At 44.7% G+C, this 15,201-nt stretch overlaps 1 protein-coding gene across 1 annotated transcript; it reads right to left on the bottom strand.

Annotated features, from left to right (window-relative positions):
- Positions 1-1,976: 1,976 nt before the first annotated feature.
- map6a (microtubule-associated protein 6a) lies at positions 1,977-15,109 on the bottom strand. The gene is made up of 5 exons (XM_047021029.1): positions 14,024-15,109; positions 7,534-7,750; positions 6,957-7,171; positions 3,662-3,772; positions 1,977-2,223 (listed from the first exon to the last, which is right to left on the bottom strand). The coding sequence occupies exons 1-5, from the start codon at positions 14,740-14,742 to the stop codon at positions 2,073-2,075; spliced, it is 1,413 nt and encodes a 470-aa protein (XP_046876985.1). The 5' UTR covers positions 14,743-15,109; the 3' UTR covers positions 1,977-2,072.
- Positions 15,110-15,201: the final 92 nt, after the last annotated feature.

The raw sequence follows: 15,201 nt of genomic DNA, 5'->3' as shown, positions 1-15,201 counted from the left end.
ATAGAGATCTGAGACGTCATGGTAACAAAGCCAACCAAACCCAAACATGTCACATGTAGCATGTTACCACTGGATCTCCGTCATGGCTTCGTTCAGGACACGTCACGTTCAGATGACATCCAGATAATGTTGTGTGTCCTCCCCCCCTCCCCATCCTGTTTGTTTTTAGCAACTCCAAACAACTCACCAATCAGTCCCAGACCCCACCTAAGCAAATGTGTTGATCTGATTTCCATCCAACATTAAACCCACTTCTACCTCTGTGTTTTGTGTTATATTCAAGTTGTATTTCATTTTGAACAATTTAACAGCAATGAATAATGTGCTAGGGACAATAGGAACAGGCTAGGTCTCCTAGCTTCATAGGGTTCGGCAGCTACGTTGGGTCTACTATAACCTAATTCACATTTTTATTCTCAAAATAACTCCAATATTGTTCTGGGAGGGATTTCAAACCTTTTGTTATGACCTTGGGACTAGGTGGGGCAGTGGAAGAGTAATGACTTTCTTCCTACGCACTCAATAAACCTCATTTTGGAAGGCAGCTGAACCAATTTGATTATTTTCTCCGCCGTCTCCCCACCTCTCCCCCCTCCCTCCCTCCCTCCCTCCATCTCTCTGGGTCAGTGTGTCTCTCGGTGGCCCGGTAGGCAGCATTTATCATTTCTACGAGTCTTTATGTTCAGTGATCTCCTCGGGCTTTCAGACAAACCCCATCTCACCCAGGTCATTACTAATTAAAGCTCCATCTGCCTCCTCCATCCTCTGAGACCTGTGTCTGTTTATGGACCCACCAAGGCCCCGGCCCAAACATCCATACAGCTTCTGAAGAACTACAGAAAATGAGTGAGTGTATTGACTTGAAAGGGCTGTGGTGGTCAGGTTTTGGATGTTCCCATACTGTTTGCCGAGTAATTACATCAATTTGAACAAACTCAAATCATATACTGCACCTTTTTGGCAAGTTCACAAACAACATGGATGGCAACTAAAGTATGGCTCAATATTTGATGCCTGCTGTGCTCTTTAAACAAAGTGCTCTTTCTTTGAATAATTCAGGAGCTCTTCATCACGATGGCTGACTCAGTGATGGAGAGTGACAGACTATAGCACCTCCCTCCCTACGAAAGACAATTACAGGGAAGTTCTGAAAGTCTGTCCTAACTATAACCCTTTTCTGAAAGGTCGTTCGGTGGTGGTTACTGGAGGAAGATGAGTTCTCCACCAATGACGTGCAACTGGACTGAACTTCTTGGGGCATCATCAAGCCCTGTGTGATGGGTCTGTGTTGGTGTGTGATTGTTTCCTCTGTGAATGTCTGTTTGCATGAGAGGGGACGCTGTGTCCCTCCAGGCTATGATCACGGAGACGCCGGCAACAGAATACTGCACAGCCACATGCCTGCCCTGATCAGCCACATCATCCTCCACACGTCCAACCACTTAATTCACACCCAATGAAATCACGGTATAACCAGGAAGAGAGACAGTCTAATGAGGAACAAGATGGAGGGAGACAGACGCACAGCTGCTCTAGCCAGAGACCTGATCCTCCCCCCATGACACGATACCTAATCCAGACAGACCAAGAGTCCTCACACAAGAATGAACACAAGAATTTCCATTCTTACTCTTGTATTTGTCGTATATGTTGATCATGTTATGTTGGGTTGGTAAGCCCGATATGTATTTTTCTTTGTTCTAGTGTCATAACTGCCATTCATCAATACAAATAGAACACAAATTAGCATATCCGCTAGTTATCTATTTTTATTTGCACTTGTTTCATCTGTGTACAGTACTATCTTAATCTTTAAATAAGCACTTCATGGTGTGTGTGCGCGCGACATTTCTAACATTAATGACAATAAAACATAACATTAAACTAAACGTATAGCACCTTTTCATTTGCATTTGATCTAACAGCAACGATCAACGCGTGCATCTTATATTAGTTTCTTACTCATTTACAGCTTTTCGCTAATACAATTAGCAAGAAAATGCAAGATATATACAGTACAGGAACAGCAGTCCCTGTATCACGGTCACCCCCCCCCCCCCCCCTCGGGAGATCTAGTCCGAGGACTTCACATCCGGGGCAAAATGCACGACCCCACCGCTCCGGCGAGGCTCCGGTCGTTCCACCAGAGGTTCTGGTGGTTCTCCTCCAGCAGCACCGTAGGAATGATGATCACCGGGTCGGAGAACCTCGTCTGTAGGCTCTCTAGGAGGCAGCACACAGTTAAGATACAGAGGAAGGAGAGAAGACAAGAGAAGACAGAAGATGAGGCATCGCTGGACGGCCAGTGACAAAGCCATGGGGCTGAACTGAGCACCCTGGGCCCGCTCATGTCGGAGGGGGAGAACGTCAGACTGTTGGGTTGTACTGTGGGGGCGTCTGGCTCAGTCTGAGACAAAGCTCTGTAAGCTCCTGGGGGTTCACTACTCTCGCTGCTTGTCGCAGACGTCACACTAAAAATAGCTCCAAGACTGTCTTGGTTGAATCAACTCATCACGTCCCAGATCATTCAAAGGGGAGCCGTGTGTTTTGTTTTGTTTTATCCTCGATGTTATCCAGCCAAAGATGTGATTTCTGTAGATGTTTTTGGATTTCTATATTCAGAGGGGTTCATGTCTGTCAGCTGAAACAGCTTCTGAATCCCAATCGGCTGTGGTGCTGACAGCACGACAAGAGGCTCAGGGTGTTCAAGGTATAACACACAATAAACATTTTCACTATGGCTCTGTAACTTAAAGATCACAAAAACATACGTACTTCCACAACCCCACTCAAACAGACATACCACACTGACATATGCAGTTACACAGATACTGTACAGTATGTTAAACGTATCATCAAAACTACCCCAAGTACAATACTAAAACACCCAGTTTGCTGGTCTCACATTCACATACATTAGAACACACATTAAAACATAATGTTACATCATGCTGATAAACAATGATAAACTAAAATTAAGATGAAGAACTACGCAAATCTGTAAAATAGATTTATGGAATCATCCAACATAGCTTTTTTGGTCTAAAACATAACAGCTAAGCTGAATAGCAATTGCTGATAGGCTTGTAACCATATCCATTTGATATGAAATCAAATGTTATATCAAATAATGCCCACAGAATGCACAGTAATGAGTAATCAGCTTGTTCTATCATCATAGACTGGGCGATCTCAACTCATGTGTGAATACATTTTACGGTCACGTTCACGCAATCATGCAGTTTCTTTAGCCTTGACCTATTTCTTCTGACCAGGAGGAATGGATGCATTTTACAGCAGCTCATGGGGATTCCAAGATGGTTGCTGTAGTAGACACTCTACATGAGACAAACCCTGGGTCTCCTTAAGAGAGGAACCTTAAGGAAGCTTCCATGTAGGACGTGACAGCCAGCAGTCAGCCAGCCCCATTCACTCCCCTGACAACTAGATCTAGTTTCCATATGGAAGAGAACGACGAAGGAGCCTAGAGAACTCGTACTATGGTACTACCGAGAAGCATCAGCGGCCGACCTCCAAAACCCCAAAAAGTGTCACTATCGGAAAAATAACAGTAAAAGAAACGTTAAATTCCATGAGCACATATGGATGGGAATGAGCGAAGAGTAGCGACTTGTTGTGGTCTGGGTGTGTTTCGGATTACCTGGAATTGGGTAGAGCACAGCCCCATAGGTGTTGCTTTAGAGTCTGCACCCAGCCAGTGTCACGGATTGGCTGACAGAGCTGTATGTAGTGGTACTGTTTTACCACAACCCTTCAAATGAATCAGAATGTCACTCATTAGCTAGATAGAACGACGCACAGTACATCCAAATTTGACAGTCCATCCAAAGGCTGATGATACTACTGGATAAAACTTGGAATGATAAACCTAAGACATAGTAGTAGTGATATCAGAGAAAATGTTGAAAAATCACAAAATGTGATTCGCACAGAAAAACAATTTGATAAATAATGATATTTCGGCCAAATAAATTAATGACATCTTATTCTGGAATCAGGAATCTGTCCATCCTTTGACTTGAATATTGCAAATTAATTTGGGTAAGATCCTGGAATATATTAGACACATGATGCAAAAAATAATATATTTCTCAGCTCTTACGACAATATGTTAGCCCTGAAAAGGATGCCAGAGCTCATGCCAGAATTTGCCACAATCTTTGAAAAGCGCTAAAGAAAACCGGACAGCAAAATTCTCTTCCATGTGGAGTCTTTCACTAAAACAGGACTTATCACAGAACCACCTTGTAACACTAGAACACTTGAATAACATATACCTCCAGTTCTCTCACATCCTCCATAACGTTTCACTCAAAGAACCGAGAGGACACTGCTTTTTCTGCTTTTGCATTTATTTGTAATATTTCAGTAAATACGAGCAAGCAGAGAGAAACACACGCACGTCACAGTAAAATATTTGGCCCAATACATAACTTTGTACCATACTCTCTAGTCATTTTTTTTTACCCTAATGCTTGGAGAAATCATAGCACCAGGTGTGTGTCGTACTCAACTCTTTACATGTACGATCCCCTCTCCCGCCTCAACTCTCACGTCTCATGACCCCCTCTCCCCTGAGGTACGTGACAGAGAGCCACCCCCACCAACCAAAGGCTGCAAAACGTGAATGAGTTAGCCCTCACCCTCCACGGGCACGTGCTCAGTCTGTCGTTGTGGTCTTTACACACTCAAGACACCACAGAGCACGGAGACAATACAGTCTGCCACTCAAAATGGAGGGGGGTGGGGAGGGGGGAGGGACGCAGACTGGCACGACAGATGACAACAGACAAGGGTTGGTGGTAGGGGGTTAGCCAGGACAGGACAGGCCCTGAACAAAGCACTCCTATTGTGGCCTGTCCCATTCCTGGAGACTGGGGCTGCTCTATTCCTACTGTACAGTAAACAGACTGGTGGAGCTTGCTGCACTACACCCAACACTGGGCCCTAATACTGGCCAAAGTAGCATGAGATATACTGTGTATATACAATGGGGTTTAACTTGATTAATTTGAACATAATCAGGTTCATCTTTATGATACATATTGTTTTAATTCCCTATTAATGATATCTAGTGGCAGAGGCAACATATACAAGAGAGTTTAATGATTGATTGAACCAAAGCTAAGATCGTTGTGAACAAAAACGGGACATTTACTGCTCTAAACGAGTATGCCAACACCTATTGGATGGCTCAGCAAAAAGGTATAGATTTTGCCTCCAAACTCCAGTACTTAATGTTGAACAGATCATTTCAGCTGAGTCAGTCAAAAACAGACTTACACACCTGGTTGGAAGGAGAGACCAGATATGTTAGGCCAGAGTAAGACAGAAAGACAAAACCACATGCAGCCAGAAACAAAGATAACAGAAACAGAGAGGAACATACCAAAATGAGCAGCTTTCAACTTACCATCAAATCACTGGGGTCATTTTTGGGGTATATTTCCATAAAGAGAGGTATTAGCAGAGGTAAATCATGCTTTGTTCATAAATTCAGAGCAAAAAAATGGCTGTTAAGTGAAAACAGTAAATAATTATAAATAGCACATTGTTAGAACCTGTACAAACAGTGTAGCTGTGTAATGGTAGCAGCTCTGGCTCTGGGTGTGTGTCTGGAATAATGTTGTTTTCCCAACTGTTACGTCCATGGGGCAGTGTGTATGACAGAAAGCAAAGAAGTATGTGTGTGTGAATGTGTAAGAGTGGAAGATGTGTTCTCAATTAAACTTCTGGATGAGATAAAACAAAGCTAAGAACCCACAGTCGACTGTACCTACTGTGAGTCTATGAAATGTCCTAAGTATCATTATAACTGCACGCTAGTACATTTACTTCAGTGGAAGTTGACATTTGCGGTGTAAATGGCCGGTTCAGTAAACATAATCGCATTAGTATAACACACGTTTCCCTGGCAACAACCTGGTTGACTCCAAACAGCCTTGTGTGATCCTAAACTCAACTCAATGAATGGAGATATAAAAATAGTTTTTACTGAATGAGTGTACACCCAGGTTGTTCTGATGGGTGATTCAAGTTCTAAACCACCTCAAAATAATCCATTATGGTCCTCAGAAGAGTGAGGGTTTACAGAAATGAGACATTGCATTCCAAAATGATAACAGAGTTTAGCAAAACATTGGTCATGGCAATTGGATAACATACATAAAGTCCTATGTGCACTGTTGAGAAGAGAACAGCATTCCAGAGAGAACGAGCAGGCGCAAACCAAGCCATGGACCTTCCCTCTCCGGAAATCAAGCTTCGCATTTATCAAAGATTTTCAGACCATCAAGTTCAGTATCTTTGCATAAATTTAGCATAAACAGAAATCTATAGTCCGGTGAACCAATTCTTTCATGGTCTTCATTTTCCCCAAAAATCCTTGATAAACTCAACCAAGCAATCTGTTCAGTTGACGGAAGTCAACCATACAGAACTGCTCGTCGGAGGGCCCATGCAAGACAACAGCTTGCCATCCATTAGCTAACCAGGCAGCCGGTAGCCATGGCAACCTTGTGATGAAGACTGAGTGGGGGGTGGGGTGGCGTCGAGGAGCAGAGGGAGAGGATGCACACGCCCCCTCGTTACTACGGTGATTTCATGTAATGTGAGGCGGAAAGCAGTGACATGTCATGTCCAACTCTGACATAGTACTGCACTGCTACAAACTTGGCCAACAGATAGGAGAGAGAGAAAAGAGAGGAAGAGAAAGAAAGAAGGGAAATAATGAGAAAAGAGAGAGAGACAAAAGAGAAACAGAGAGAGAGAAAGAGAGAGGGAGTGAGAGAGACAAAGAGAAAGAGATTGAAAGAGAGCGAGAAAGAGAACATACAAGGGGATGAGAACCTCAAATGAATTTTGCAGCCTTCGTTTTCGTTCCCCCCCCCACCAAAATAGAAAAAAAGGTAGAAGTAGTGCTAAATGATTTTTACTCTTTTGCCTCAGCCAGTTTGTTGTTCATCTCTTTACTTTTCTCCTTGTCCCCCACCGCGGCCTTGGAATCTGCCTGGTTCTCTGAGGTCTTCGTCTTGGTGCCCCTCAGGGCCACACTCTGCTTGTCTCTGGCCTTCTTCAGAGGTTTGCCCTGGGTGGCCGACGGGGTGGCCGCCTTTTTGGGTTTGGAGCGGGGGACAGTAGATCTGTCAGCCTGGGAAGTAGGAGACGGAGGAAACCTTTACTGGTCACTCTTCATTGACAAACCCGTTAGGGACGGATAACTAGATGGATAACTTCAATTAGACCTCCAGTAGTTGGATACTCATCCTTAAATAGACTAGCTATCAGCTTCAGTTAGGGATATTTTAAAAACCACGCATCCTGTAACATCCATGAAGTTATCATGAGGATAAAGGAGTTGACCTCTACAGGACCTCCACATGACTTACACAAACAGTGGGAGGGGGGACACAGTGTGGAAGTGCTGTGGGGGTGAGCTTCAGCATTTGACATCCACAGATCCAGCTTTCGAAATGACAAGGCTTGTACTGAGATTGGTACACGTGCTCTCACCTTAGTGTGGTCCAGGTAGGGTTCACTGTACAGGCTCCGTATCCTCCTGCGGTCCACCACCTTGTTGTCAGTGGGCAGTATCTTGGCCGACTGCTCTCCCCTGAAGGAGGAGCTGTAACTGGTCTTCGGATCTGTCCTCTCGTGAGGGGGCAGGTACTGGGACTGACCCCTGAACAACTTCACAGGCTTCACATCCTTGTAGGCCTTGAACTCATTCCTGCATGGGGAAGAACGCGGTGGCACACGGTTAGAGACCAGACAATGGCTCGGGGCGTTCACAGGACAGAGTTTTCTATCACTCTGTTTATGTCGGTGTCCTATGCAGTGAATTGTGTTTGTTCGTGGAAAATACTATTATTGGAGTGGCTGGGGGTTTATTCCCAGCAGAGGCAAGTTCTGTGAGAGAGCTGGTCGCTGCACTTGTAGCTCAGCTGTTTACTGTAATACGGACACAGCAGTTCTGGAGAAGGTCACCTCTGTGGTTTTGATACAGGGCGAGCTAACCTGCAGCACGGGTAGGCTTAGAGCCAAGCTCTGGCCTTTCACTGTGTTAGCTAAGAGCAATTCAGAACTACCGGAGAAAGTATGCTATGTTCAGTGCAAGGTAAGAATTTGTCGAATTACTCAACACCATTCAACTATTTGTATTAGTTACTTTTCCAGAATTCCATCCTTTATTTAATAATTACACTTGTAATTATTCTGTATTCTCGAAGTCCTGTACGAAACTCTGTGCCATACAGAAGCATGCATTTCTATCCTTTCCATATCCGTGGTTACTGCTGCCAAGAAGACTGACTTACAATAAGAAAGAATGACTCCCTCCTTGGCCCACACCCAGTCCCTCGACAAGGACAAACTACCTGTCAAGCCTCCACATGACGACCCCCCCTCCCCCCCACATATACACACACACAAGCAGGCCCCCCCCTTTCCCCCACCCCAAATAACACCTTACATTTACTACTAGCCACAGCTAAACCCCTGCATCAGCCAGCCTACAGACGACACACAGTGTGAGAGCAGTGGTCCCTGTGTGCACTGGGTCTGTGCAGCAAGGGGCATATTGATTAGATAACACTATTACTGCCCGAGGAGGAGTGTTCCCAGGAAGGCTAAAGCACTACAGGCCCATTAAAACAATTTGTCTACTGGTCAAGATCATATTATTGAACATTAAATCCATTACAATCAACCCATGAAAATCTATAGTCAGCTGGGGGGAAGGGTGGAAAGTGAAGAGTGTTAGGTAACACACTGTGCTGTTTGTAGAAAAAATGAGGCCTTGGTCTGAGTTGTGTCATTTGAACATGACCAGAGTTTAAATTAGACGCTAGCTTTTGTTGGTTCTGTTCTAGTTTACTTCACAGCGTGTGACAGTTTGGATTCCAACCTCAAAGATTCTCTTGTAGTAGGTTGTCATGGGACTGCATGTGGGAAGGAGAGAAAGCACGAGTAACAGAATGTGTGGCTGTGAGGAAAAGACTAACAAATGTAGATTCTCTGATTTTCACACCATGGAGCAGCCACCTGCGGATCTTTCATGGACTTACCAACTTAGCACGTTCTCAAAAAGTAACAATATTGTCTTTGGGTATGATTACGGAGGAAGATATCAAAGGGATTAATATGATGAACATAGTAAATCCATGACGATACAGTAGCTGTCACAGCCCCAGGCCTCAGATGGATGGAAGAAAATTATAGTAAAGAAAACTTTTTTATCGCAATGTCAGGGTCTTCATCTGCCATTTCATGACATTTAGTATTAATGGTATGGTTGACATTTACATCATGGCATTTAAGACTTTTAATTGCGTTCAAAAATAGACTAATACCCTACATATATACTGCATAGCTCACTTCAGCTTCATCAATAAATCTGAATAACCCATCAACTTTTAAAGTTTGCTCAATTTGTCTGATAACCAATTAAAACAAATTCTGTTTCCAGTAAAACCAACCATGTTTTCTCCCAGGAAAGGAGGGTGTCAGGATGTGTAGAGGCAAACATGAGGTGGAGCGGAAGTTGGATGGAGATTAGAACACCACAGAGCTGTTACGTAAGACCGAGCTAAAGTCCACACTTAATGCTTGAGCTGGGGGGCAAGGGGCAGTCCAAGGACAGCCTCATACAATGTCCAAGGCCATGGCCACTGAGTGCTTTCCGGAGGTGCCTGTGTGTGTTTATGTGTGTGTGTGGGTGAACACAGTACATTGCTGGTGGTCATGCGCATATGACTGCTAACAATAAGGCCAGTGTCTCTCAGGTCAGTGTTGTGCTTTGTACGAACGGACTGACGTGTCACTTTAAAAAGCACACACGAGTTTCGCAACAAAAAAGGTTTAAAAAAAACAACCTTTCTCTTCCTCTTGTAGCACTTTTGAAGTTGAGAGTAAAGAAAAACCACTTTCCGGACATTTGTGCAGCAGTGTCTTTTGACGAGGCCTGGCCAAGAGGCTGAGGGTCTTGCTGTGTGTTCCAGTCTGTCAGGAAGAGGCCGCCCCTGCTCACCCTGTGGGTACAGACGGCATGTGGGGTGTACAGCTGTGCCACCGTGACGACACACTGGCACTGACGAGGGGTGGTCGTGCCAGGATGCAACACTGCTGAGCTACTCGTCACCCCTCTCTAGCATGGCACAAACAAGACCTGGCCAAGACTCAATCTGGCCTAAGGGCATGAACATAGCACATCTACAACATCACGTCAATAAAGATTAGGGCAGACATGCAATGGCAACTTTTACAGTATATTGGTCTCATTCTATTACATTTTACAAGTGACTTTTTTCAACATATTTGTTTGGATTAACTGCAATAGGACTGAATGTAAGAACGTACTGTAAAAAAACTACCTTAAGTATATTTCCGTTGATCAGTGCCTTTTTACTCATATTTCTACTGTACTACTATTTTAATCGCAAGAACTAATTTTAGCTATTGTAACACCAAACCCATTGATCTTTGATAGTGAATATTAAGTGACAGTCCAACGGAAAAAAAACTTAAATCAAGCTTGAACAAGTGACTCAGCAGAATATGCACAGAATAACTCAAAAGAGTCTAAGGACAACATGCCCAGAATATCTCATAGGAAATAAGATACGTTCCAAACGATGCTAGTAAAATCAATGATAATTCTATACCACACACAGCTCTCATCTACAGATCACGACTGGACCGGCACACATACCGTTTTGACACATGGGGATTGAAAGCAAATCAATCCCAGTGTACGGGGCGTGGGTTCTCCTGACTCTGCTTTGGACTGTGTCAGCTATGTAGCTAGGCAACGGATGGTGTCTGATCGATACTCAGGGCTCTGCTCGACTGGGTCTCTCTCTGCCGCCTGACAGTCTCTCTGACTTGTCGAGACAGTTAAAAGGCTACACTGAGGCACAACTTCTCCCCCGTGTCACCTCCACCGAGGGTGGGTGGTGATTTATAAACACTTGGAGGAGTTTCAGTCACAAGCCTATTATGATTTAAGGCTGGATAATGGCCTGTACAATGCTGACCTTTTTCAGACTTCAGAAGAGAGCAACCTACAGTAGAGACACAGGGACTGAGGGACTATTAAACATTGTAATCCGGAGATTAAACCTGTATCCCTGACAAGCCCCTCTTGTGTTTGTTGAGTGTCTCTGGGCTGATCCTCACCTCCTACACCTGCAGGGCTAAAGCAGCCTGTCTCAGTGTAATAGGAGGAGAGGAGGGCTTGAGCCGCGTGCTCTGCTTCCATCCATCCCTCTTGCGATCCCTCCCTCCATCGCTGAAAGTAGGACTTCAACAGGATTCCTGCCTGCATAGCTTGTGGCTGGAAAAGCCGTTTTCTACAGGCTTCCTAAGAGGATCATTTAAAAAATCCACTAAAATCTGCTGGCTTCTTTACAACTTGTCAGCCACAGCGGCTGCTGCCTGCTCACAAGACTTACACCACTTGTACAGTATTCAGCAGGCAGGGATAAACTCGGAATAAAAAAAAATCATCTAACGATGTGTCTGAACACCCTGTTTGGCAGAGTGCAGAGGTCCCCATGGTTCAAGCACTGACAGCTGTCTGTCAAAACAAGAGATAGAGAGAGAGAGAGAGAGAGAGAGAGAGAGAGGAGAGAGAGAGAGAGAGAGAGAGAGAGAGAGAGAGAGAGAGAGAGAGAGAGAGAGAGAGAGAGAGAGAGAGAGAGAGAGAGAGAGAGAGAGAGAGAGAGAGAGAGAGAGAGAGAGAGAGAGAGAGAGAGAGAGAGAGAGAGAGAGAGCGAGAGATAGATAGATAGATAGATAGATAGATAGATAGATAGATAGATAGATAGATAGATGGATAGATAGAGAGATGGGAAAGATGAGAAGAGATCTAAGGTGAGTATATAATGACTGGGAGAACACAGCATCTCTACAGTCTTGAGTCCAGATAGAACGTGTGACTTTTGTGGCATTAAAAAGTCAATCTGTGGTGCCAATTCATCCCTGTGGGTATAGAAAAAACGACACTACCTATGTCCCTCGAAGCAGTGAAACAACCCTCATCATATTCATGGGTTTATTACACCCTACGGAATATGAAAGATAAAGCAATTCCCTTGGATATTCAGCATTTGAATATCTCAAATAGGATCTTCACAATAGAAGGGAAAAAGACAATTAGATGAAGCAATTCACTGAGCATAGTCTGATCTTCTTGATAGGAAAAAGGATGTGTGATAGCATTTAACAAAAGCTAGGTAGCAGCCGGTTAGGCCTTGCCTTGAGACGTTTCTTAAGCACAAGTGCCATTTGAAGTGTAAACATACAGAAAAGCTAATCCGCAAGGCTGCAAGGCCAGATCCCTCTGTTAGATAACAGCAGGACACATCCCAAGTCCTCATTCGGACAATATTACTAACACTGTGGTACGCTTTGACAGTAGCTGAGAAAGAAGATACCTAATGACCCCTGCTTCCACCTTTTTTCATGCACAAAGGAAGTGCAGGGTGGACATTTTGTCTGAATCCTAAAGAAATGGTGTTCATGGCTGTTTTTTGGTTTGAGCTGCCTGGTCACATCATTGGTTGCGGTGTAGATTATTTTCAAAATTGGCTAGATTTTGCAGAGAATTATTCTGTTAAATATTGTTGTTACCAGGGTATTCTTTCATAGAGTCTTGAACAATCTCCCCTAACCGAGATATCATCCATTTCAGGGAGTTGAGAAACAGCAAGCAATTAGGATGTGGTTAATCTATTCAAAACTGAAAAAAAACAACTCAAACAATTCTACACAATGGACAGCAGACAGGTGCAGTACGTGGACCCTTGCTGAAATCGATTGGAAGGTTATTAGACAGTAAAATGCAACATAAACAATAAACCCTTTCTCTGAAACTTAACATCGACAGTAACTCACCACAGTAAAACACAAACACATATAAGGGCGACCAATATCTGCAGGACACCGTGTGATACCTCGTTTAATAGCGCCTGCATACCTCGGGCATGTGTGTGTGTGTGTCTGTATTTACGGCATGTGATTACACAAAGGTTTGTGCAGGAGTGTGTGTGCCTGCTGTTCAAACATGAACCTACAGCTGACCTGCTTTCTCTCTTCTCAGAAGGCGTAAAGTGAACTGCCGCTTGTCCCAACGCAGTCATTTCCTGCCACGTGAGGAGGTCTGAGCCCTGGGCTGACCCCTCTGGTGAACATCTGCTAGACCGGTGGCTCTCACATCTCACAAACACTCGTCTGTCACGTGAACTCATTCGAGTTCCGCCTATTTTCAGACTTTTGGTCTAGGAGGTGTCAATTAAGGCAATCATATTATTCGACAGTACAAATACAGGAGCTATAGAGCAATGCTCGTGAGATATCCCTCCGGCATGACTCGTTGTACACTGTCACAATGGCTGAATTGAACTCAGCGATGTCATGGTAGTGGTGTTAAACAATAGCAAACTCCCTCACTGTTGTTTTGTCCTTTGGAATCGTGACAGAGCGTGGCACAGGCAGGCATCTACTCTGTAGGGATTCTAATGGATGTGGAAGTAAACTCCTTACTTGCGAGAGATTTCAAACTCAGAGCATAACAATACCCACTCCTCAGTCCAAGTCTTCACCTCTTTATTTCTGAGCCTCCAACTGCCCAAGTGCTGGTGGACTGCCAAAGTCAGGCTCTCTGTGCTAGGCTGATAGATGGCCAGTCTGCACCTTCTGTCATGCTCACATTGCAGAACAGAATATTACACTTGCATCAAACGTTGAACTACGATTTTATCTCAGTTCTATTATGGGTTACACCTGGTGGATATACTTGCTTCAGAGATGGTAATACCTACAGTATGTGTAAGCATGACAGATCAGGAAACCATTTCATCTCCATGTACAGTACACCACCCAACCCAGAGCCCTACACAAAAACTGTATTTATCAAGGTGAACTAAAACAAGCCACAGAAATTGAGAACAAGTCTACTTTGTGGACTTGTGGTTTGTTGCCAGGTAACATTTATGCTGCCTACCTATATGAGCTGCCAGATGTCACTTCCTCTTTTATCTGCTGGTTGAGGGCATCGACTGCCGCCCTCCTTCTGCCCTCTGCCGCAAAATCTCCGTGTTGTCCCTCCACTTTGATAACCACTTTCTTTTCGACAGCATTCTCCACTTTCTTAGTTGCCTTCTTTTTCCTCTCCCCAGGCACAATGTCTTTCTCTTGCACCTTGTCAGCAATTTCACTTTTTTCTACACCACTGTCCACTTCTGCGTGCACGTGAGAGTGTTTCGATCTATCTGGTGCTCCAACAGAAGGACTGGGTTTGGGAATCCATGGATGGTCACCGCGTTTCTGGATGGGCCATGGCTTGTAATCTTTCTGATATTGTGTCTCGGTGTTAAAAGGGGTCTCGGGGCCGTGGTATTCATTTTTAGGTTTACAGCTAGGTTCAGGGCGAACTCTCCAGTGCTTATAGTCTTGGCGCATGACAGAGCTACTTGCGCGCTCCTCGGGCGCAGTAGAACCCGTGGTCGGCTGGGCACGGGTAGGTTGTGTTTCTATGGCGACAGCGCTTGCCCGTGCCTGGGGATGCATCTGTTTCTTATGGTATGGCTGCAGTTGAAGATGCTGCATCTCCGAGACATCCGTGTATTTGGTAAAAACCAATGGCACCGCAATGTCAGCTTTGTCCAGCTGATTCCAAAAGCGGGCCATACAGCACGCCCTGGTGATGCAGGGCCACGCCATGACAGCGGCTTGATCTCAGGTCTAACGCACGATGCAGCTGTTCCGTACCCCAGAGATCCCGATAGGAGAACGTCTATGATACTACTGTGGTCTCACCGCGAACCAGGATCCTCATATGAGGGAAATGTCCGTCCAGCTGAGAATTCTCGAATATGAATCGAAAATAGTAAATCAAACCATGTTATACTTAAAAATAACCGCGTTCGGTCTACAGTTAATTGGGATTACGCCCTTTAAAAACGATCTTCCTTCGGATGTCTTGCCTTTTGCCTCTCACTCTGCTACGTCCGTTCTGTCCCGTCATGCATATTTACACTCAGATAGGGCACTGCAAGGAAAAACGGCCCCGCCCGCTCGTTCTGCATCCACAAGCGGATGCTGAGAATTGGTCCAGAGAAACATCACCTGGCCTCCCCCATCATTACGCTGCGTCTGCAGAGGGAGGGGCGTTTCGACGCT

This window comes from Hypomesus transpacificus, chromosome 5, assembly GCF_021917145.1.
Source record: "Hypomesus transpacificus isolate Combined female chromosome 5, fHypTra1, whole genome shotgun sequence".
Classification (NCBI taxonomy): Eukaryota; Metazoa; Chordata; class Actinopteri; order Osmeriformes; family Osmeridae; genus Hypomesus; species Hypomesus transpacificus.
The sequence above is the reverse complement of the archived record's forward strand: the minus strand, read 5'-3'. Positions and strand labels throughout refer to the sequence as shown.